Source organism: Coregonus clupeaformis, chromosome 10 (genome assembly GCF_020615455.1).
Source record: "Coregonus clupeaformis isolate EN_2021a chromosome 10, ASM2061545v1, whole genome shotgun sequence".
Classification (NCBI taxonomy): Eukaryota; Metazoa; Chordata; class Actinopteri; order Salmoniformes; family Salmonidae; genus Coregonus; species Coregonus clupeaformis.
The window spans coordinates 24,375,474-24,401,336 of record NC_059201.1 but is presented as its reverse complement, the minus strand read 5'-3'; the positions used below and the strand labels follow the sequence as shown (position 1 = coordinate 24,401,336).

General features: G+C 43.7%; 1 protein-coding gene across 1 annotated transcript in view; it reads right to left on the bottom strand.

The window, feature by feature from the left end:
- Positions 1-25,863, bottom strand: part of LOC121575791 (plexin-A2-like) — a 105,163-nt gene that overhangs the window by 36,084 nt on the left and 43,216 nt on the right. Inside the window, exon 4 of the mRNA XM_045222901.1 lies at positions 9,805-9,939. Coding sequence (XP_045078836.1) covers positions 9,805-9,939 — 135 coding nt within the window. The remainder of the gene's footprint in view (positions 1-9,804; positions 9,940-25,863) is intronic.

The following is a 25,863-nucleotide window of genomic DNA, read 5'->3' as shown; positions in this document are numbered from 1 at the left end:
TCACTAAAGTCTTTTGGACTTATTTTCTGCGTCCTGCGCCTGATTCCACCACCACACCCACCTACAGCAACACTGACAGAATCACACACCATTTCGAATGGAATCAGCAGGAGCCGCAGCAGCACAGGAGACGTTGGAGGACAGGGTCCGGGAGCAGAATGACCAGATCCTGCGGATGGGGTCCGCCCTGCAGGAGGTGATCACCACCCTCCAACGCTGGGAGACCCGAGGGACACCACCAACGCCATCTTCCCTGCCCTCACCATCGGCAAGTCAGCCCATTCCCGCTCCGGAACCCAGAGGAGTTCGACTCTCGCTCCCGAGGGCCTACGATGGGACCGCTGCCGGGTGTCAGGGCTTCCTTCTCCAGGTGGAACTTTACCTGGCCACCGTGCACCCGGCGCCCTCGGGACACGAGAGCGTGTCCGCCCTGATCTCCTGCCTTTCCGGCAAGGCGTTAGAATGGGCCAACGCCGAGTGGAGGAGAATAGACGCTACCACCATCACGTATGCTGAGTTCTCCCGCCGCTTCAGGGCGGTGTTTGACCATCCCCCGGAGGGGAAAGCGGCGGGGGAGCGTCTGTTTTGCCTCCGGCAGGGGAAGAGGAGTGCCCAGGAGTTCGCGTTGGAATTCCGTACTCTAGCGGCGGATGCAGGGTGGAATGAGCGGGCCCTCATCGATCACTACCGCTGTAGTCTACGTGAGGACGTCCGTAGGGAGCTGGCCTGTCGGGACACCAGCCTCTCGTTCGACCAGTTAGTCGACATGTCCATCAGGCTGGATACCCTGCTAGCTACCCGCGGACGTCCCGAGGGGGGTCCATCCATTTCACCCTCCAGCGCCTCCGAGCCGTGCCCCATGGAGCTCGGGGGCGCTGGCGCTAGAGAGAGGAGGGGTCGGAGTACGAGGGGTCCATCTCCTGCACCAACTGTGGTCGGGGAGGACACACCACGGCTAGGTGCTGGGGATGGCCTCCTAGGGGAGAAGACGACAGGCCCCGCACTGGGGAGTCCTTCCAGGTGAGTAGGCGCCCCACTCACCCAGAGCTCTCTGTTGCACACTTCTGTATACCTGTGCGTTTTCCACAGGTAGCACCTCATTCCCAGCATAAGGCGCTGGTAGATTCAGGCGCGGCTGGGAATTTTGTTGATAAGAAATTTTGTTTAGCCTTAGGGATTCCCCTTCTCCCTTTTGACGTCCCCTTCCCCGTTCATGCCCTAGATAGCCGTCCGTTGGGTGCGGGCTTGATCAGGGAGGTCACAGCGCCACTTAGGATGTGTGCGCAGGGGGGTCATCAGGAGATGATCCAGCTATTTCTGATCGACTCGCCTGCGTATCCGGTGGTGCTGGGCATGCCCTGGTTGAGTACCCATAACCCGTCTATTTCGTGGCAGGAGAGGGCTCTGATGGAGTGGTCTGCCCAATGTGTGGGTCGATGTTTAGGCGTTTCCGTAGGGGCTACCTCGGTGGAGAGTCCAAACCAGGTGCCCGCATTGCACGTTCCCCCTGAGTATGGGGATTTGGCTATTGTGTTCAGTAAGTCGAGGGCGACGCAGTTGCCTCCCCCATAGGCAGGGAGATTGTGCGATAGACCTCCAGGCAGGAGCTGCGCTCCCACGGAGCCATGTGTATCCTCTGTCTCAGGAGGAGAAGAGAGCTATGGAGACTTACATAGACGAATCTCTGAGACAAGGATACATACGGCCCCTCCACTTCCCCTGCGTCCTCGAGTTTCTTTTTTGTGAAGAAAAAGGATGGTGGGTTACGCCCGTGCATTGATTACCGTGGTCTCAATCAGATCACGGTGAAGTACAGTTATCCACTCCCGCTGATTGCGACCATGACGGAGTCATTGCACGGGGCGCGTTTCTTCACTAAATTAGATCTCAGGAGCGCGTACAACTTGGTGCGCATTAGGGGGGCGATGAATGGAAGACAGCCTTTAGTACCACCTCGGGCCATTACGAGTATCTTGTCATGCCATACGGGTTGATGAACGCTCCTTCAGTTTTCCAATCATTCGTGGATGAGATCTTCAGGGACATGCAGGGGCAGGGGGTGGTCGTGTACATAGATGACATTCTCGTGTACTCGTCTACCCGAGTCGAGCATGTGGCCCTGGTGCGCCGAGTGTTGCGGAGGCTGTTGGAGCACGTCCTGTATGTCTAGGCAGAGAAGTGTCTGTTTTTCCAGGAGTCGGTCTCCTTTTTGGGTTATCAGTTGTCTGCGTCAGGGGTGAAGATGGAGGTAGACCGGGTGTCAGCTGTGCGTAATTGGCAAACGCCAACCACTGTGAAGGAGGTGCAGCAGTTTTTGGGGTTTGCGAATTACTACCGGAGGTTTATCCGGGGTTTTGGACAGGTGGCAGCTCCCATAACGTCTCTTTTGAAGGGGGGTCCGGTGCGTCTGCAGTGGTCAGCCGAGGCGGACAGGGCGTTTGGGAGGCTGAAGGACCTGTTTACCTCGGCTCCGGTGCTGGCGCATCCGGATCCCTCTTTACCATTTCAGGTAGAGGTGGACGCGTCAGAGGCCGGTATAGGAGCCGTGCTATCGCAACGGTCCGGCACGCCACCTAAACTCCGCCCCTGTGCTTTTTATTCCAAGAAGCTCAGTCCGGCGGAGCGAAATTATGACGTAGGGGACAGGGAGCTGTTAGCCGTGGTACAGGCCCTAAAGGTGTGGAGGCACTGGCTTGAGGGGGCTCAACAGCCTTTCCTCATTTTGACGGACCACCGTAACCTGGAGTACATCCGAGCAGCGAGGAGACTGAACCCTCGCCAGGCGAGGTGGAATATGTTTTTGACCCGGTTCACATTTAAGATCACGTACATCCCTGGGTCACAGAACGGTAAGGCAGACGCACTGTCTCGGCAGTATGACACGGAGGAGAGGTCCGTGGAGCCCACTCCCATACTACCGGAGTCTTGTCTGGTGGCACCGGTAGTGTGGGAGGTCGATGCTGAACTCGATCGGGCGTTACGCACCGACCCTAGTCCACCTCAATGCCCGGAGGGTCGGAGGTACGTTCCGCTCGAGGTTCGGGATCGATTGATCTATTGGGCTCACACGTCACCCTCCTCTGGACACCCTGGTATCGGCCGGACAGTGCACTGCCTTAGTGCTAAGTACTGGTGGCCCACGTTGGCGAGGGATGTGAGGGTTTATGTTTCCTCCTGCTCGGTGTGCGCCCAGTGTAAGGCGCCTAGACATCTGCCTAGGGGTAAGTTACTACCCCTGCCCGTTCCACAACGACCATGGTCTCACCTCTCGGTGGATTTCATCACTGACCTTCCTCCTTCACAGGGGAATACCACTATACTGGTCGTTGTGGACCGGTTTTCTAAGGCCTGTCGTTTGCTCCCTATGCCGGGCCTTCCTACTGCCCTGCAGACCGTCGAAGCGCTATTCACCCATGTGTTCCGGCACTACGGGGTACCCGAGGATATTGTGTCTGATCGAGGTCCCCAATTTACCTCCAGAGTCTGGAGAGCTTTTATGGAGCGGTTGGGGGTCTCGGTGAGCCTCACCTCGGGTTACCATCCGGAGAGTAATGGGCAGGTGGAACGTGTGAACCAGGATGTGGGTAGGTTTCTTAGAACATACTGCCAGGACCGGCCGGAGGAATGGGCAAGGTACGTTCCCTGGGCCGAAATGGCCCAGAATTCCCCTACGCCATTCCTCCACTAACCTAACCCCCTTTCCAATGTGTGTTAGGTTACCAGCCGGTTCTGGCACCTTGGCAGCAGAGCCAGATCGAGGCTCCTGCGGTGGATGAGTGGGTGCGGCGCTCGGAGGAGACATGGAACGCTGCACACGTCCACCTGCAGCGGGCCCTCCGTCGTCAAAAGGCGAGCGCCGATCTCCACCGCAGTGAGGGACCGGTGTACGCACCTGGTGATCGAGTCTGGCTCTCTACCAGAAACCTGCCCCTCCGCCTGCCCTGTCGGAAACTGGGTCGGGCGGTTTGTAGGGCCATTTAAAGTCCTGAGAAGATTGAACGAGGTGTGTTACAGATTACAACTACCTGTTGAGTATAAAAGTATTAACCCCTCGTTCCATGTGTCTCTTCTCAGGCCGGTGGTAGCTGGCCCACTCCAAGAAAATGAGATCAGGGAGACTCCTCCGCCCCCATTGGACATCGAGGGGGCACCGGCGTACTCCGTGCGGTCCATCTTGGATTCGAGACGTCGGATGGGGGGTCTCCAATATCTAGTGGAGTGGGAGGGGTACGGCCCGGAGGAACGGTGCTGGGTGCCGAGGAGAGACATTTTGGACCCGTCTCTCCTGACGGAATTCCATCATGGTCACCCGACGCACCCTGCTCCGCGTCCTCCTGGTCGTCCCCGAGGCCGGAGTTGGCGCACGTCTGGAGCCGCGCGTCAAGGGGGGGGTACTGTCACGGTTTCGGCCGAGGCTGCCTCTCTTCCTGGCTCGGGCAGGCTTCGGCGTTCGTCGTCTCCGGAATACTAGCTGCCACCGTTGTATGTTTCTATGTTCGTTTGGCCTGGTCTGGTATTGTACACCTGTTATCGTTTAGTGTCATTAGTGTCCTATAAGTTCTCGTTGTGTTTGTCAGGTGTTGTGTGTGATTGTTTTCACTGTCGTGCGTTTTGCTAGTTCGTATACTGTTTGCTCGGTTGAGCTGTTCTCCTATGTGTAGGAGTGTTTTGTCGCACATGTTTAGTGCGCCCGTTTTGTTTTCGCCTGCGTGCGGAGTTCTCGCCTCAGGGCATTTCATCGTGCTTGAGTTTGTGCATTCACTAAAGTCTTTTGGACTTATTTTCTGCGTCCTGCGCCTGATTCCACCACCACACCCACCTACAGCAACACTGACACTTTACGCGTGAGGAAACCATGAATAAGGTCTAGCGAACCTACCGGTTCCAAGTGAAAAAACCATATACTTATTTTTTCTGATGGAGAATGGTGTTATTTCTATGCACTGTAATTTACAACTTGAAAAGAGCTATTGATAAGAGCTAGGTAAATGAGTAATCCGTTTGGATAAGGGACTTGTAAATTTAAATGACAAATGTGAAACCAGTCATATGGCAGCAAACGGAAGCATATCAAAATATAAATTTTCCCACAGTAAAGTTTATGAAATGCTGTGCCATTATGCAGATTTTAAATTGTATGGCTTTTAACCTGCAGGGATTGGCACTCTTGAATGTCTTCATTATAGGCTACCCTGACTTTCTCTGTTTCCTATATCTATCATGTTAAATATTAACCACTGTCAGTATCGATTGTCAGTAGGCCTAATAACAACACATATTCAACTGCCAATTTACTGTTAATTCCCTTCAGTTGGTATAGCCTACATTATCATTCCATTTAATTACATTGTTTTGTTTACCTTAAGTTGCTTCCTCTGTAAACGCCGTCAAGGCCGTGTTGTTGTTGCTGAGGATCATTGGTAACAGCTGATAATATATATATATTTTAAAGACATGTAAGCTAATTAAATCGTTTTGGAGCGAAGCGCAGACCAAGCTGTAACGGTTTGAACCTGATGTATGGCGCAATACTTGGCCGTGTCATCACACAGTTCCATGGTTAGTGCAGGCAATAGACGAGGGTACAGGCTACTATGGTACACTATTCTCCCTATTATAATTCTATGTACACTAATCTTTCAAAATTACCATGGGTTGAAGAACTAATGTGGCACTTTTCTGAATGAATCAAACCACCTTTTTCGTTCATTCGTACGTAAAGGCTCTCCAAACCAGTTTTTTATGATCCATAAATACTTTCCTAAAGCTAAATAATCTACAAGATCAGAGTATTTTTAAATCTACCAATTGGTGTTGAAATGGCGATGAATATGCATATATTTAGATGGATTTATTTAATTGATCCCTAATATTCGGAACCCGTTCTCTCAATATATTCTAGTGAATCTGTCGACAAAATTCTAACTAAATGTCATACAGTATTTATTTATTTATTTATTGTATCATTTTATTTTGGTTTTTAGACAATACACAAATATACATATACAATGATACAGTACACCGTATCTAAAGGGATGACTTAAGATAAATGTACTGAAAACCTTATTGAATGAAAACTCCACTAGAAAATCTGTTGGCCAGCAAGTAGGAGTGTATTCAGAGTGTGGAAGGAAGCCACACCTGCAGAGCGCGTTACGCGACTGAATTTCAAATACTGAAAAGTACGTAGGAAAGGCTTGCATTTCCTAAGTCTGAATCGGCCCCTTACAGCGATGCTAGGCACATGTAATGCTTATGAAAGTAAGGCTTATCGTATCAGTCTACTATCACTTTACCACTTTCATTCAGATTTATCTGGAATTTAACATGTTTTCAGATTATAGGGATTTGTGTTCTCTTCTCCAATGAAAACACACTAAAAGCACAACAATGCTTTGTCTGCAATAATGTGATTTCTCCTCTGCCTCTAAAAGTTGTCTCTATCAATTACTGTTAAATGTGAATGCAACTGACCATATCCATCAACCATCAGCTTATTATCTGACCCATAGATCTGCTGGGTGAAGGTGGGTGGGAGGACAAAGGGCACTGATGGACATGGCTAGAGGTTGCTCTCCTCTCCTCCCTGACCTGTTGTTTTCACAGCTGCTGACCCCTTGACAGGGATAACAAAAGGTCTAATGATGGGTCAGGGGGAAGCCAAGACAGAGACTGATAACCCTCCCTGTCCAAACAAGCTCACACAAAGCCTGACCAGACCACGCTCAACAAATAGCACAGATATTAAGCATTTACTCCAATGCCATTGGCCCTTGACAAGACGGGTCATGGGTGCCTCTATAACAGGGGTCTCCAACCCTGTTCCTGGAGAGCTAACCTCCTGTAGGTTTCGATCCAACCCCAGGTGTAACTAACCTGATTCAGCTTATCAATCAGCTAATTAATATAATAATGATCACTAGATTAGTGTTGAAGCGAAAACCTACAGGACGTTAGCTCTCCAGGAACAGGGTTGGAGAGCCCTGCTCTATAAGAACTACAGGCAGCCTATACTGTTTAATGACTATGTGTACTGTATGTTTATGATGATGTGACATTTCACCTGGGTTATAGCTATTGCCTTCAGGTTGATTACACTGATCAAGAGGAGAATTCATTATCTAATGTTTCGTTCCCAAAAAATGACTTTTGAAGTTACACACAAAACAAGCAAATGTGAAACCGGGTGATGAGGATTTCACATTTTACAGTGTAGCACTTTGAGAGATTGCCTTGTAGCCAATACAGGTTGTATTCCCTCTGAGTGATTAACTGTAATAACGCTTGTTATGGCCCCATGATGTAGACCATGGATGGCCAATTTAAAATAAATTAACAACAAAAAATACAAATATTGATAATCAGTTATCATATTAAAAACTGCAAACATTTGCCTCCACCCTGTTGGGTACTAACTTCTAAAATGTTACCATATTAGAACTGAGGGTATGGAAATCTACTGAGTGAGAAAGGGAAGTGCAGAAAGTTTACATTCTGTCAGAACATGTTATTGTTAAATCTCAGGTATCCACAGTCTGGTTTCAGTCAACAGACAAGGTAGGAAAGCCATGAGTTGAGGAGGAGTAAGGAATTTGGGCCGAGGTCAGGTCAGATGAAGTGAGAAAGAAGTCACCACTAAAGTCCTGTCTAGCAACAGAGATGTATTGGCTGTTCAGATGTGCAAGGAGGAGACTCAGCATAAGAGGAAGGTATAAATATATGTGCTTGTGTGAACATGTCTTTGTTTTATGCAGCTGTGTGACCCGGTGGGTGAATAAACTTGGTTTGAGCTTTACTAGTTGTCTGTGAGCTTTACTCTGTTTGTCAGAACCTAACAACCCTTTGGCAAAATGTGTAGAATTCAGGAAATTTGCTTTAAAACTGCTCATTTTTCTCTCCACCCCATGGCAAAAGGTGTAGAATTGCAGGATATTAACTTTAGAACAAAAAATAGTTTTTTCTTTGCTGTCACGAGGGGGGTAGCTAAAATGTTTTGCACGCAAGGTGGGAGGGCCACTGCGGCCCCTCATGATGAGTTCAATTTTTTTGTGGCCCCCACCCCCATCAAAGTTGCCCATCCCTGATGTAGACCATTACAATTCAATAGAGAGTGTGTCTGTTCGGACAATACTTCTCCATGTGAAGCAGGGATCCTTCAATAAATAATCAACCTGAGGACATCAAACAGATAAACTATTACACACACTCACACACTCCATTCCTCTCCACTCTGCATCACATGCTTGTGTGCGGCACTGTGCTCGGCAGGAGAAAGAGAGGCTCATTGTTATTCTGCGAGGGTCGCCTGATCTCAGCCAAATCTGTCTGTGCCTCGCTCCTGATTCCACATCATTTCTCTATTGTTTGGCTCAGAGAAATCCCCAAATCCCCCTACTCTGGGATCGGCTGGAAAAGCAGGAAATCTGAGAGAGCAGCCCAGCAAGCTCCTCTCCTCCTGGAATTCCTCTCTAAAGCTCTAGGAAGGCCTGATTGAAATGAGAGAGAGGGGGAAAGGATTTATGCCTTTCCTGGCTCTTAAGGGCCAAAAGCCACAAGCAGTCGGTATGGTTCCAATATTAGGAGAAAGAGAGTGCATGGCCATGTCCTGGTTTGTTGGTTACATGCATCCATGTTCTCATAATACAGTCAGAATGGGGAGACTATCTCCTTGAAGGAAGAATATGTCTCTCCTTGAACAACCAGGGCTCATCAATAAGTGATGTCCTGTCTCTTCAAGTCCATCACACTCTAGGAAGTGCTGCCTTGATTTGTATCAAGAGACACTTCTGTACAATGCCTGTGCCCGTTTCTCCCTTACCGAAAAACCTTATTTGTGCCTTCACTTGATGTTTATAGGTTATTTCCAGACGCATTTAACTAATTTATGCCGCCTGTATTGTCCAAACACCCTCTGCCTCCTTGTTCTTCAGTTTAGTTTAAAAATACATTCCAACAGTCGGGAGACAAGTGAGTGTAGCAGTGATAGCAGGGCTTTTGGCCGCACTGAAATCTAATCCCATTACACAGTGCCATGCGACTGAGCCAGAATAATCACTTGAGTTAAAAGTGATTACCACTGTTCCCTCTTATCTCCCAATGAGTCCAGAGGACTTCTGCCAACAACAACTGCTCTGCTAGCTGATGTAATGCTGGCCCAACTGGAAAACACCATATGACATCTACAAACCAAGGAAATGTCTCTAATGGTTTTCTATGGAGTGTGTAGCATAGTTTAAAATGTATGGAAGTCTAGAGGTTTTCTATGGGATGTGTGTAGCAAGTATAATATGCATGTAGTCTAGAGGTTTTCTGTGGGATGTGTGTAGCATGTATAACATGCATGTAGTCTAGAGGTTTTCTATGGGGTGTGTGAGGCATGTATGATGCATGTTAGTCATAGTCGATGCACATGGGTGAAGAATTAGAGCATCTGTCCTTCTGTCTGAGCATGCCCTGCATATCTTACACACAACCCAACATGGAGTTTACATATAATATGAGCGATAAATGAAAAAAGTAGTACCACAATGTGTGTAGGAGAGCACAATATCAAATATTTCCGCTATTTGCTTGATTTCCAATTCATCTTTACTATTTTTGATTCTCGTGGTAATATTGTGATATTATACACATAACCCTAAGCCCAAATAATGTTGGCTAATTATAAATTAATGTATTATTATTTTCATCACAACTCTAAACCCATAAAGTACATACAGTACATAATTCTATTCATACTCATAGGAAAGGATCTTGTTAACCTTTACACATTTCTGATAAGGTAGGGAATGGGAGATTCCTCACCTGATTGTCAGATGTGATGTAGAGAGAGTTGCGGTCCAGAGAGAAGGCCATGTCTCGGAGGATAGGACTACCTTCTGACATCACGGTCAGGGTCTCATACTGCACCCCACCCTCAGGAGGCCCATCCACTCGGATCTGGAGGAGAGAGAGACAGACATAGGTCTGGTCAATTACATCTGTATGCTTGACAATAAAATAGTGACGGTTTTGACCAAACAAACCTATGGAGTACTGTACTCTTAGCTCCGCTTTGTAATGTTTGTCCCTACTCCAGGATTAGTTCATTTTGTGACTGGTGATGGCATGTTTCTGGGTTGTTTTCAAGTAAACCAGACTCTAAGGATTAATTTGACTTTGGCACGACATTCAAACCACGTTCTTTTGGGGCGCATTAAAAGCATGTGTACGGATAGGCACACACTTACAAACAGAGAATTGGATTCCCTTCCCCAACCCACTTCAGTCCGGTGGCCACATTTTCATCAATACACAGAAAACACTGACCTCCTCATTAGTAGGTGATGTCAGAAATCTGAATTGCTTCATACAGTAACAGTACATTGTTATCACATCTGAACATGTAAATTGATATACCCTGAGTCTTAACAGACAAAAATAATAGACCTTCAAGTTTGACAACCGAGAAAAAATATCCTCATTAGATATACTATCTCCAGTTTAATGGTTGCTTAGAATTCAGCACGATAATATCAATTGGCTGATTAAACCTATGCAACTACCGTGAAGTGGAAATGCTTTCTCAGATAAAGACGATACTCATCTAAATACAGAATGACAGGAGACTAAGCAGAGGGATATACATTAGGGAGCAGACGTGAGAAGCCCATAATAAACTATATATCCTCCATTCTGGTTATCTGGACTGTACAAATCTCCAGCACCAAGATCAAGTTGGACTGCAGCAAATCTCCCTGCATGCCAGGTCAGTGCACATAGCCACTGGCAGGCCCACAACACTCTCTCAATAGACACAGCAGGAATCAATAGAAACTGATTACGTGATTGGATCCCCTGGGCTCAAAAACAGCACCAATTAATCAACCCTTCCACCTTCCAGTCAGCAGCCCTCTCCTGCAGGCTGGGCTCCCCACCATAAACAAAGGGGAATATAGACAAAAACACCTCATGGACTGAGATGGGAGAATCCTACAGTAGAATCCCTCTGTGACAAAGAGACCAAAGCCTGGCAAGCAGCCCCAGCGCTGGAGTCATTTAGGGACACGGTCAGGGGATTATATCAGCTTCGTTTGTCATTTAACCAGCTCTGTCCACCATTGATTTGACACTGTCATCCCCCTAACGAGTCACTCAATAGAAAGTTGTATCCAGTTAAGCATCTGTAACTCTTCATTTATTTCATGGTTCCCTGCCCCCCCCTCCCTGTCGCCCCGCTCATCCTCGGCCTCTCTTACCACAATCCCACGTAAAGTGGAGTCGGCTTCCATTCTATTTCCCACAATCCATATTTCATTCATATAAACCAGAGCTTGTATGAGTTCCACTCTCAAAACTTGATTGGAAATAAAACTGAAATTGCCCAGAGAGATATTGTGCCAGTGTATTAAGCAGGGCATTAGGAGTAGTGAGTAGCCAATGTTAGTCAGCTAGCTACCAATGTTCGCTATCTGCCACTGTTAACGATACTGATTTGTTTAGGGCTGACCCCATTTAGTTATTTGGTCGATAGGCTGTTGGTCGAGAAGTCACACTTTTTATTTTTTCATGGTGCAAGACACCTGTCTGATTCGCGCCTGTCTCAGTGGACTAATCCATTGCGGACACCACGAGGATGGCACAGTCCATCACTAAGACATGTGATACTGAAATTGTATATGAAAATGTATGCACTCACTAACTGTAAGTCGCTCTGGATAAGAGTGTCTGCTAAATGACAAAAATGTAAATGTCAATGTAAAGTAGGAGGTTGACCAGGGGCAACCACAGTGAACAAGGTCCAATGTATGAGCTCAGAGGAAATAGTGACAATTTGACTGGCCCAGAGTTTGATTGCAGTCCATTTATACATGATTTTATAATTTAAAACAGGGTTGCTTGGGCTTTGGCCCTGTGGGACTACATCAGGTCCTCAATCTCTCTTAAGCCTCACAGTTCGTAATGAGAGGAGGACCGTTTAATTGGTTTTATAATGAGCCTGGTGGTAGCTAATGAGATGTGCACAGTATCTGGAAGCTGTCCTAGTTCAGCCAGAGTTTTCTGGTAGAAGTAATGTACATGATAAAAAGTGGCTAGTTTACAAAGTTCAACTCATGCCTGCTACCCCATCAACCTTAGCCATGTAATGATGAAAATGTTTTGTAAATAAGTAGGAAACATCATTCAAGGTCCAGAACACATGAACCACAAACCACAAATAAATTAATTTCATGGCTCTTAGTGTATGTGCACACAAAGATTTTTGCTCTCTCTTCATGTGCAGTCTGTTTTGCTGAATAGAAAGGTTACTAATGCTTTGGCTAAATGCCTTTTTCTACTCTAGTTTTTCTGTTGTCTTTCCTTAAATGTCCAAACTGTAACCTAACGTTACAAGAGGAAATACATTTTACTACTGAATAATATTTAGACCTACAACAGTGTGTTTTCTTTCCTTTATACTGACAGGGGGAATTCATCTTAACATTAGAGGCCAACATTGGATACAAACAAGAAAGTAAATTAACCCTACAAATAAGTATTAGAATGTCATATGACCCCACATACTCTTAGTAAGGACTTAATTAAATTAACCTGTTGTCACGGAATCAGCCGAGGCTGCTCCTCCTCCTTGCTCGGGCAGGCTTCGGCGTTCGTCGTCCCCGGAGTACTAGCTGCCACCGATCGATGTTTCGGTGTTTGTCTAGTTTGTCTTGATTGTTTTCACCTGTTTCCCATTATGTTACATTGTATTCCCTTTATAACCCCCTGTCTCTCATTGGTTATTGTGTGTGATTGTTTTCCGTGAGGTCGGCAGTGTTCGGGTGTATGCGTATTTTGTTCCTCCCTGTTTGCAGGTTTTGTTTGTAATTTTGATTACTGTGCAAGTAAAGTTCGTCTGCCAGTAGCTCGGTGTCCTGCGTTTGACTTCGCTCACAGCATACACGTCGCCCGACACCTTTTCCCTTCCACAGCTCTTTTAGCATGGTTTGCTGCTTTTTCTGCTTCTCAGTGGTAGCTTGTTGTGATTCCATCCTTTAAAGAGATTCTCTGGTTCTTTTGTATACTTTTTAGCCAGTAGTTCTGAAAGTAGTGCTCATGAGCCAAAAGTGGTCCCGAAAATTGCATACTACATCACATATGTGCAGATATGTGCACCACGTCACTGCTCTCTCTATAACTCTGCTGTGTGTGCATCTTGCTAGCTGTCATTCATATGGCGAGGGGCTAAAGCACATTGGCTAGAACTCTAATTGCTAGCGGGCTAGCCCACGTGGGGAATAATTCAGGGAAAATGGCGCAGCACAGAATCCAGAAAATCAGTCGCTTTCAAACTAATTTCGTGGCTAATTGAGCTATGACAGTAATTATGTTGATAGATTATGCATGTATGAACTACACATTCACACATCAAGCCCAAAGCAGGTTTAAGAAATACTTAGTAGTCGCCAAAGTTCAGGAGCATCTTTAAATGCCAATAAAAACAAAAGCACAAACCTCTAGGATGTCATACAAAAAAAATAGTAGGGGTAGTTTGAAAGCTGCCAGACAGCTTCCTGGACCCACATCACAACACGTTCTTACATTTCTCTACCACTATTGCGATATGGAATTGATTATGTGATTATTGTGATCTATGAAACAATTTGAAAGGGTTCTAGAAGACGTAAACATTACTGTACATAAATGTTCCTTCTAGCTTTCCATTTCCCTGGAAGTTGGTATGAAAGAGGATCAGTTCACAGTACATGTCTTTAGCCTGCCAATCCCACTAAATGTGACCAGATGTGACTAGCATGGGCAAAGCGTGTTAAGTGTATCATACCATATGGATAATAGACTGGGAGCACTCTCTTCAGCTAGCCTATACATTTTAGTCTAGTATCCACCAAAATCAAATCAAATCGTATGTGTCACATACACGTGTTTAACAGATGTTATAGCGGGTAAAGCAAAATACTTGTGCTACTAGCTCCGACAGTGCCGTAATATCTAACAAGTAATATCTAACAATTTCACAACATATACCCAATACACACAAAACTAGTAAGGAATGGAATTTAAGAATATATACATATATGGACAAGCAATGACAGAGCGGCATGGACTAAGATACAGTAGAATATTATAGAATAGAATGCAGTATATACATATGAGATGAGTAGTGCAAGATATGTAAACATTATTAAAGTGACTAGTGTTCCATTCCTTAAAGTGGCCAGCGATTTCAATAGGCAGCAGCAGCCTCTAATGTGATAGTGATGGCTATTTAACAGTCTGATGGCCTTGAGATAGAAGCTGTTTTTCATTCTCTCGGTCCCAGCTTTGATGCACCTGTACTGACTTCGCCTTCTGGATGATAGCGGGGTGAACAGACAGATGATCTTTTTGGCCTTCCTGTGACATCGGGTGCTGTATGTGTCTTGGAGGGCAGGTAGTTTGCCCCTGGTAATGCGTTCGGCAGACCGCACCACCCTCTGGAGAGCCCTGCGGTTGTGGGCGGTGCAGTTGCCGTACCAGGCGGTGATACAGCCCGACAGGATGCTCTGAATTGTGCATCTGTAAAAGTTTGTGAGGGTTTTAGGTGCCAAGCCGAATTTCTTCAGCCTCCTGAGGTTGAAGAGGTTCTGTTGCGTCTTCTTCACCACACTGTCTGCGTGGGTGGAACATTACAGTTTGTCTGTGATGTGTACGCCAAGGAACTTGAAGCTTTCCACCTTCTCCACTGCGGTCCCGTCAATGTGGATAGGGGGGTGCACCCTCTGCTGTTTCCTGAAGTCCACGATCATCTCCTTTGTTTTGTTGATGTTGAGTGAGAGGTTATTTTCCTGGCACCACACTCCAAGAGCCCTCACCTCCTCCCTGTAAGCGGTCTCGTCATTGTTGGTAATCAAGCCTACTACTGTTGTGTCGTCTGCAAACTTGATGATTGAGTTAGAGGCGTGCTTGGCCACACAGTCATGGGTGAACAGGGAGTACAGGAGGGGGCTGAGCACGCACCCTTGTGGGGCCCCAGTGTTGAGGATCAGCGAAGTGGAGATGTTGTTTCCTACCTTCACCACCTTGGGGTGGCCCGTCAGGAAGTCCAGGACCCAGTTGCACAGGGTGGGGTTCAGACCCAGGGCCTTGAGCTTAATGATGAGCTTGGAGGGTACTATGGTGTTGAATGCTGAGCTGTAGTCAATGAACAGCATTCTTTCATAGGTATTCCTCTTGTCCATATGGGAAAGGGCAAATGTGCAGTGTGATGGCGATTGCATTGTCTGTGGATCTATTGGGGCGGTAAGCAAATTGAAGTGGGTCTAGGGTGACAGGTAAGGTAGAAGTGACATGATCCTTGACTAGTCTCTCAAAGCACTTCATGATGACAGAGGTGAGTGCTACAGGGCGATAGTCATTTAGTTCAGTTACTGAGGGGGATTTTTTAGTGAACTATGTGCTAAACAAAGTTAAATCACGGATGTCTCTGTTGCTAGGCAAGAACTAAGAATGGTTCCTTTCACTGGGCTTGTGTATGTGTGAAATGGGGATCTGACCTAGGGTCGAATTGCTCGCTCTTACCTAATCCATGGCTGTCTTACCTTATCAGAGACTGAAACCAGATTGCCTAATGCATCTCTCCTCAAACAAAGGTTCTGAGAGCGAAACCAAAGTTGAACAGCGTTTAGACTAGTCATGAGTAATTACAGCATGACAGGAGGGAAGAGGAGTAGGTTTGGATATGTTTGTAAGATTAAGTGTGAACCTGTCATGTCCAACAATCAATCTTTAGGTCAAGCTCGGGAGAGCTGGGGTTGAACAGAGTTTAAACTAAACATGAGTGTTTTTGCAAGATAAGGGATTGATTGATTGTATTACTATTGATTTTGAACTGAATAAAAGTTAAACTTAGCCGCCATCATAGACGAAGGGAGTGGGCGGAGCGATAGAGAGCGGGAAACTGAAGATAATGGTAGGAGAACCCAAGAGGGAGGGGTTTTGCGCTAGGAGAGATGTGAATGGGACTATATAGACGGGGAGCAGAGAGAGAGAAGGGAGGCTACTCTGCAGACCAGCCTGGCTTTGTCCGTTGTAATAAAGTCAATCTTGATTCTACAAAAACTCTGGAAGAACTTTGATTTTTAATAAAGTATAGTGATTATTTTCCACATCATAATTGGCAACCTCGGCAGGACTGGGAAGAGATTGTTGAGTGCTTCGCCATCTGAGAAAGTTTGGACGAATCACACACAAAAATTCAGTGGCCACTGTTAAATACAGGTAAGCGACGTTCTTACTTTTAGCATAATAAACCATGTGATTCGATCAAGCTGAATCTGAGGGTAAGGTACGGAAGGGGTCTCTCCAATATTAAGAACTACATTTAGGAAAAGTACAGAGTTTTTGTTGGAATGAGAACTAAGCATGCATGCAATGTTGTTGAAAATTGATGTTTAAAAATCCTGCGGATACAGCCCAGGGGATGCAATACACAGGGAACTTAGTTGAAAAGTAGTTTCATTTCGGCATGAGAGGCTGCTCATCGTAACCGGTGTGTGTGTCCTGATTAGAAGAAAATCAGAAGGTGTGTGTGTGTGTCTTGATTAGAAGAAAATCAGAAGGTGTGTGTGTGTCCTGATTAGAAGAAAATCAGAAGGTGTGCGTGTGTCCTGATCAGAAGGGGATCAGAAGGTGTGTGTGTGTGTTTACCAGGAGGGGTATGAGAAATCCTGTTGGAGGAACAGGTCACGTGTACGGGTGTGATCGTATGACGTCTACACATTGTATTTCGGCCAATCTTTTAGAGTTTCATTATATTTGGTACATTTACATTTTACATTTTACATTTTAGTCATTTAGCAGATGCTCTTATCCAGAGCGACTTACAGTTAGTGAGTGCATACTCACTAGATCTGTTTCAATGAATGTAGATTTGACTCGTTGACGGCTAATTAATTCCCTTTGAACTTGTGAGATATTTGTCCTGTAAAGTTATTTTCTTATAATTGTGTTATGCGCCAGATGTTAAGACTACAGACCATTATAATTGGAATAAAGGAGGATTTACTTGTCATTTCAATAAAGCATAGGTTCTGCATGACTGACTAAAATCTAGGTTTTCTGATTGTAGTTCAACTATGGTTATGGGTTGCTTAGATTGATAGAACAGTCAGTATTGATTTTGTGATGTAAGACTGGGATTTAGCAGTTTGCGTGTTTCAAATTGAAAGACTCACTTATTCAACAGAAATAGTGGGAGGAGTAAGAGAGTCATTTTTTGTGTTGCCTAATGAGTTGATAGTTTAAAACTACTGAGAATAGAGTTGTAATTTGGAATATTGAATTAAATATGGATATGAATTGAATGTATGCTTGTCAACTATAGCAAGTATTTGTTTTATTAATTAGAGTGTAATCAGAAAGGATAGTAACATAAATGTAATAGTGGACTAGCAATTACAATAGAGCTGTGGCCATGATCTTAATTGATAACATTATCGGAAAGGGGCACAAGGGTTATTCCGAAACGAGCAACAGTAATGGGTAGGCACAAATAGGAATGGTAAGAACAAATGGGCACAAATAAACAAATTGGTACATGAAATTTGAAGGTGGGGGCGCAGATAGGGAGAAAAGATAGCAGTCAAACCACGATTATTAAAACAGTGGTGGGAGTAAGAAATAGTAATAACAGAGAAGGTAGGAGAAGTTAGGATATGAACTAGGAAGAAATAGTAATAACAGAGAAGGTAGGAGAAGTTAGGATATGAACTAGGCGTCTAGATATAGACAAGTAAAAGAGAAAGACAAAGAAAGATGAGTTAGGGAATAAATGCCAAGACGAAGATTAGAACGAGAACCAGTCGCATTTATGTATAGGATAAGGGGAGATACAATAGTGGATTACACAGTGACAAGAAACATAACAATAATAATGTATGATATAGATATACTGAAAGACAGGAAAATAAGGTATAGGAATTAGATACAAAAAACCTAGATTAAAGAAAATAGTAACGTGAATATGATTAGGGGTAAATAGGGGGTGGTCTAGCGACCTAGAACTGCATATGGGTAAATAGGGTGCAGGAAAGTGAGGGGGCTATTTTATAGGTTTGGGATAAGATAAGGGAACAAAGGAAAATACCAAAACACAGGGGAGCGAGTGTATTATCTTAATGGGAAGTGAAGCATGTGGACAAAGATAATAAAATAATATTAAAAGGAGGGGCACAAGGGATAGAAGCGTATTTTTGGAAAGAAGCAGCGTATGAAGATTTATTAGGGAGAAAGATATCATGAACTGAGGAATGTAAAAACTTTTAGCTGAGCTCACTACAGAAATGTTACTGACCCAACATCCTAACAAAGACACTGAATCAAACATGAGGCTAAAACAGCAATTTAGTATTGTGAAAGTTGTTTATAGCCTTACGATAGAGGTAAATGCAGAACGTTGGTTGAGAATGGTTTAATTTGTTATTTACTAATAAGAATAGAAGAGTTTCCATGTTTTAGTCTGCGGGTGTTAGTGACTGGGGCTCGCTGAACTCGAGGGAGGGAGATAATGGGTTACATTTGGTGTAGCCGGATCACTAGTAGCTGGGATAAAGGAGGAGGTCAAAGGGGGGTGAGTGTAACCGGTGTGAAATGGCTAGCTAGTTAGCGGTGCGCACTAGTGGCGTTTCAACAGGTGACATCGCTCGCTCTGAGACCTGGAAGTAGTTGTTTCTCTTGCTCTGCAAGGGCCGAGGCTTTTGTGGAGCGATAGGTAATGATGCTTTGTGGGAGGCAGTTGTTGATGTGTTCAGAGGATGCCTGGTTCGAGCCCAGTTTGGGGCGAGGAGAGGGACGGAAGCAGATCTGTTACGTTGATGGTGTTGACCCGGATGACTGGTTGCAATGATTGGATTATCTGAAAGGGATTGTCCTACCAACTCATGGCGGCCTAGGGTAACATAGTAATTAGTGGCCTCCCTGTGAATAGATGTTGTGTTTGTTTTAACTATAATTTAAAAATAACTGTTAATCTGGTAAAGTAACGTTGGATGGAAAAACAGAGATAGAGGATGATAGATTGTAGAGGGCTTTCTGGGTTAAAAGGAAGGTAGGTTAATTGGGAAATAATAAGTGTTGAATCGAAATTGTTTGAGAAGACTGGAATTAAAATAATGCCTTCTAGTAATGAGAATGCACATATGTTATTCGTTTTTGGTGGTTTGTGGATAGATTTGACTAATGTCATGATTTAGTGTGCGTGTGAAAGAGAGTCGTGCTCGTTGGGTTAGTATGCAAATAGATAATGAATTCTAAAACTATAATTTGTTTTCGGTACGTGGATCAGTGGATTGCAGGTAGTTTTAACTATTATGCTGATGGGATAGCACCAACTTTTTGTAGGTTCTGGATTGATCAAACAACAAATATATATTTTAACTAAATCAATGCAACAGGTTGAAATTATTAGATTACCGGAAAGTGGTTATGGGTTTGTTATGTTATAGGTGTATATTCCACTTAATGAAACATGGTAATATCTGATGTGTCTTGATTGGGAGTTTCTCTTCTAGGATTGAATCCCCTACAGAATGATAAGGGAGATGTAGGAGACCACATCTCAAACAACATTTGAATAGATACTTGGGATAAAATATCACCTGATACCTTACACTGAGAAATTGACTGTATTAGCGACAGGGAAAGGTATTACATTTAGTGAGGTTAAAGAATCCTTCCAAGGGTCAAAGATAATGGATTCTGAAAGGTGACATGTAAATTGGTAGTATGTATGGGAGACAGCACGAATGAGGGTTACAAATACTCAAATGTTGTATCACGCTGCATTTAAACAATTGCTGAAAGGGGTGAATTTGAGTGTTGTGTATTGTAGTAAATTGATATGGGCGTCGAATGATGAGAACACTGATGGACCAGACCATCATCACATTAGTAAACTGGTTTGGTGGAGGGGGCCACAGGGCATGTGGGAAAGTGCAACCACTGAGGCAAGAGATAGCATATTTGGGGATTTGAGTTTTCAAAGTCACGATGCATGTTGGGCGTGTTCGAGTGGGAGCAGTGTTACTAGGGAAAAGCCTAGGGGTTTAAATCTCATGAGACTTTATTTAGTTTTATGTACACTGGATTGTGAAATTCACCAGGGAAGGGAGCAGTCACGAGTGATGTTCTTGACGGTTTTCTGAGTGGGGGGGATCAGGAGATGTGGACTGGTAAATTCAATAGAGAGTGAGAATTTCGAATTTAAATTGTTTGGACTGGTTAAGAGGTATCAAAATGGAAACTAACTAAATGTGAGTAGTGATTCTCTTTCTTTGAAATGTTTCCGGAGACTATTAAAAGGCCTGGCCATTTTTGTTTGTTGTTTTAATATTTATTATTTTTAAATAACCACAAACAACCCACTTAGTATGAAATGTTAGCTGTATAGGATTTTTATTTTTATTTTAGGGTTCTTTTCACGGGATAGAAGTGATATATCTTAAAGGGGCAAACACATGTAATTTGAGGTTTTATTTACTGAGTGAGTTTTAAGTAAATACATGTGATTTCTTTTGAAAAGAGCTGTACTAAGGACTTACTGTACACTTGGGATACAAAATGTATTAAATGTTTTGACGGTTGTTAATGATTAGTCTACTATAGAATGAAACACTTATTTGAAGGGTTTGAATGACCTCTGACCTTTGTCCTGACTTTCTAGTGTGATTTGATCACCCACACTGGAAAACCGAGTGACATAGGATGATGGGTTTAAGGTAATTTATTATACCGAGTTAAGGGTAATTTATAATACTGATAATTATGAAGAAGTTTATAATTTGGCACTAATCTTATATATCATTCCAAACAGGACAAGGATAAAGTGAGAGAGGTAGTCCTGAATGAGGGATATTCCTTGAATAAGGTTATGGAATACAATTAAGTTAAGATATTCTCAAAGGTTGTCATTTTAATTTCATTTATTATTTTGGTTTAACAGGCGATGTTGTTGTTCTGGTTTTTGAACGCATGAATCACGATGTGAATCATGTGTCCAATAGGGGGAGTACTGGTTGCATGGGTTTTTTAGGAAAATATGCAAATTGTATTAAGGATATGAGCAGTAGTAAGTAATGTGTTATGGGTTATGTGACGACCCTCCCACTCTGTCTGCCGTATTCTCTCTCTTTGCTCTTGTTTCCTTATTAGGATGCCGGTGGGCGGAGTTGTCTCCCTTTTGTTACGAATTTTGAGCCGGTTCGTGACAGTTAGGTTAAATGTTTTTTGTGGTTGGATGCAGGGTGATAAGAAGACATGGTACAGTAGCATAATGTGTGTCACCTAACCTAACAATGTTCTTAAGACTTTCTTCCCATGGGTGAAGGCAACTCTGCCCAACTGAGCAGGAGAATTTGAGCATTTTCTGCGCCCTGGAGACTATGTGGCGGTAAAAGACTACAGAAGAAAGAGCTGGAAAGACCCTAGGTGGGGGGCCCATACCAGGTGTTGTTGGCTACCTCAATGACGGTGAAAGTGGCAGAGACAGATATTGAGATCCATGTTTCCCACCGTAGGAGTGTTCCAACCCCAGGAGAGGATGATGGCCCTGCCATTGGGTAGCATTGTTTTCTTTTGTGTTTGTCTGTGTTTGTGTGTCTTTGCAGCAGTAACTCTGAGCTTCCCTATGGGTAGGCTGGTAGAAGGACACTCTTCGCAGACCGATGTCGATGGATTGAGAGGGACTGGCTGATCCGGAGACCCTAGTGACGGAAGAAAGTTAAGAGCTAAAGTGACCATACATCGTCATCCTGGTTACACCAACGGCTGTACGGATAGAGGGGAGATCGACCTGGTATCATCTAAACCACTGTACCAGAGTACCACGAGGGAACCAATTACTTAGAGATGAGGGAGCTGAGGATGCTGGAGCTGGTGAGAATCAGGAGATGGGGGAGGATGGCAATTACTGATGAGCTATGTGTTCTTGCTGATTCCCTCGGAGGAGGGGAAGACCTTCAAGACCTTCAAGACCTTCAAGACCTCCAAGACATCCCAGACCTCCAAGATATTCCAGACATCCAAGACGCACCAGATATTCCCATCATTGATTTCTCTGCCCTTGGCTAGTTCCCCTAAGAATAAGGGGAATGGCATACTGACAATAGTAAAGAGCAAAATAACAAGACAGAGAAGAGAAACAGACAGTATAGACAAATGTATATTCCTGCACAGGCAGGAACCATAACTAAAATACAGAAAGGGATCGCTATTAATGTACGAGGGTCAACTGGTTATTGCTGTGGGAGGAACCAACACAAGGATTATGGAGAAATCACATGGGGTAAATGTGGCCTTAAGATAATAAAATAAAAAGACAGGTGGATCATGGACATAAGGATAACAGCCCAAGACTTAGATAAACAATTTGATGTACAGTGAGGGAAAAAAGTATTTGATCCCCTGCTGATTTTGTACGTTTGCCCACTGACAAAGAAATGATCAGTCTCCCAGATATCACTATTTCTAAAACAAGCCATAGAAAGTTGGTTGCAATTTCAATTTAATCCTCCAGAAACGACAGAACAAATAACTCAAATATACTAATTGACAAAAAAACATTTTTTGGGACAAAATGTTTAAAAAAGGTATAATCTTTGTAAATGATATCATCGGTAGGACTGGTGGAGTTATGTCGCACATGCAGCTAACAAAAACATATGGAAATGTCTGCTCTACCCAAAATTACAACCAAATAATTGCAGCCTTACCGCAAAAATGGAAGAGGAAAGTGGAAGGAGGAGAAAGTAAGGAACTTGTCTGTCGGCTTTGCATTAAAGAACATAATTGGTTAAGGAAAACTGTGATAAATAAAAAAGTATATCAGTTTCATTTAAGGACCAAAGGATTGACAGCCGTCCAATATAGATTGCAAAATAGTTGGGAAGAGATTTTTGACGTACCGATCCCATGGCATAGTGTTTATGAACTGATACGCAAAACGACACCGCATTCAAAACTTAGAATCTTTCAATTTAAATTATTATATACAATTCTTGCTACCAATAGAATGTTATTTATATGGGGGATACAATTTTCACAGCTCTGCAGATTTATCTGCGAAGAGACAGAATCATTAGATCATTTGTTTTGGTACTGTCCATTTGTAGCTTGTTTTTGGACACAGGTCCAGGAATGGCTAAAGGATTGCAATATTTACCTGGAGCTAACCCTGCAGATAGCACTACTGGGTGATCTGAAAAGTCATAGTCAACCGATCAATAACATAATAATACTATTAGCAAAAATTTCAATTCAATTCACAATCTGTAGAAACAATGAGAATAGAAAGGTTCAGAACTTTTGTAAAACATCACAGTACAGTTGAAAAATATATGGCAAATAAAAATCCTATATGGATGGTGTTAAAATATAGATGGGAGGTGTTGAATGGAATTGAAGGATGGGACTAATAACAATTAACAACAAACAATAACAAGATAACTAATAATGTGGGCACGCTGTGTCCATAATAAGTGTATGGGTTGTAGGTTGGGAGCTTTTGTGAAGGAGCACAGTTAGAAAGATATGGCATATAGAAGCAAACCGGATGGACATCATGAAAATGATCGGAGAGGTTGAGAGTGGAAGAAGATCAGGAGAAAGAACAAACAAAATGTAATTATTGTAAAATTGACTGTGTCCATAAAATGTAGATAGTGGGTATGGGCTGGAAGTAGAGGCCTAGGCGTTGTTGTTCACTAGTTTACTCCAAGTGGGGAAAGGGTGGCGGAGTTGGAAAGTAATAAAGGGGAATATATATATATATATTTTAAAAGGATATGTGTATGTATGTATGTATGTATGTATGTATGTATGTATGTATGTACAGTGGGGAAAAAAAGTATTTAGTCAGCCACCAATTGTGCAAGTTCTCCCACTTAAAAAGATGAGAGAGGTCTGTAATTTTCATCATAGTTACACGTCAACTATGACAGACAAAATGAGAAAAAAAATCCAGAAAATCACATTGTAGGATTTTTTATGAATTTATTTGCAAATTATGGTGGAAAATAAGTATTTGGTCAATAACAAAAGTTTCTCAATACTTTGTTATATACCCTTTGTTGGCAATGACACAGGTCAAACGTTTTCTGTAAGTCTTCACAAGGTTTTCACATACTGTTGCTGATATTTTGGCCCATTCCTCCATGCAGATCTCCTCTAGAGCAGTGATGTTTTGTGGCTGTCGCTGGGCAACACAGACTTTCAACTCCCTCCAAAGATTTTCTATGGGGTTGAGATCTGGAGACTGGCTAGGCCACTCCAGGACCTTAAAATGCTTCTTACGAAGCCACTCCTTCGTTGCCCGGGCGGTGTGTTTGGGATCATTGTCATGCTGAAAGACCCAGCCACGTTTCATCTTCAATGCCCTTGCTGATGGAAGGAGGTTTTCACTCAAAATCTCACGATACATGGCCCCATTCATTCTTTCCTTTACACGGATCAGTCGTCCTGGTCCCTTTGCAGAAAAACAGCCCCAAAGCATGATGTTTCCACCCCCATGCTTCACAGTAGGTATGGTGTTCTTTGGATGCAACTCAGCATTCTTTGTCCTCCAAACACAACGAGTTGAGTTTTTACCAAAAAGTTCTATTTTGGTTTCATCTGACCATATGACATTCTCCCAATCCTCTTCTGGATCATCCAAATACACTCTAGCAAACTTCAGACGGGCCTGGAGATATACTGGCTTAAGCAGGGGGACACGTCTGGCACTGCAGGATTTGAGTCCCTGGCGGCGTAGTGTGTTACTGATGGTAGGCTTTGTTACTTTGGTCCCAGCTCTCTGCAGGTCATTCACTAGGTCCCCGCGTGTGGTTCTGGGATTTTTGCTCACCGTTCTTGTGATCATTTTGACCCCACAGGGTGAGATCTTGCGTGGAGCCCCAGATCGAGGGAGATTATCAGTGGTCTTGTATGTCTTCCATTTCCTAATAATTGCTCCCACAGTTGATTTCTTCAAACCAAGCTGCTTACCTATTGCAGATTCAGTCTTCCCAGCCTGGTGCAGGTCTACAATTTTGTTTCTGGTGTCTTTTGACAGCTCTTTGGTCTTGGCCATAGTGGAGTTTGGAGTGTGACCGTTTGAGGTTGTGGACAGGTGTCTTTTATACTGATAACAAGTTCAAACAGGTGTCATTAATACAGGTAACGAGTGGAGGACAGAGGAGCCTCTTAAAGAAGAAGTTACAAGTCTGTGAGAGCCAGAAATCTTGCTTGTTTGTAGGTGACCAAATACTTATTTTCCACCATAATTTGCAAATAAATTCATTAAAAATCCTACAATGTGATTTTCTGGATTTTTTCCCCTCAATTTGTCTGTCATAGTTGACGTGTACCTATGATGAAAATTACAGGCCTCTCTCATCTTTTTAAGTGGGAGAACTTGCACAATTGGTGGCTGACTAAATACTTTTTTCCCCCACTGTATGTGGGTGTGTATGTGTGTGTGTATGTGTGTATATGTATATGTATATGTGTATGTATGTGTGTATATGTATGTATATATATATATGTATATGTATGTATATGTGTATATATACAGTGGGGAGAACAAGTATTTGATACACTGCCGATTTTGCAGGTTTTCCTACTTACAAAGCATATAGAGGTCTGTAATTTTTATCATAGGTACACTTCAACTGTGAGAGACGTAATCTAAAACAAAAATCCAGAAAATCACATTGTATGAATTTTATGTAATTAATTAGCATTTTATTGCATTACATTGATGGAAGTTACAATCTATCTGCAATATTAAGCTGATCTACCCCCCCCCCCCCCCAAAAAAAAAGAAAGAAATGATCAGTCTATAGTTTTAATGGTAGGTTTATTTGAACAGTGAGA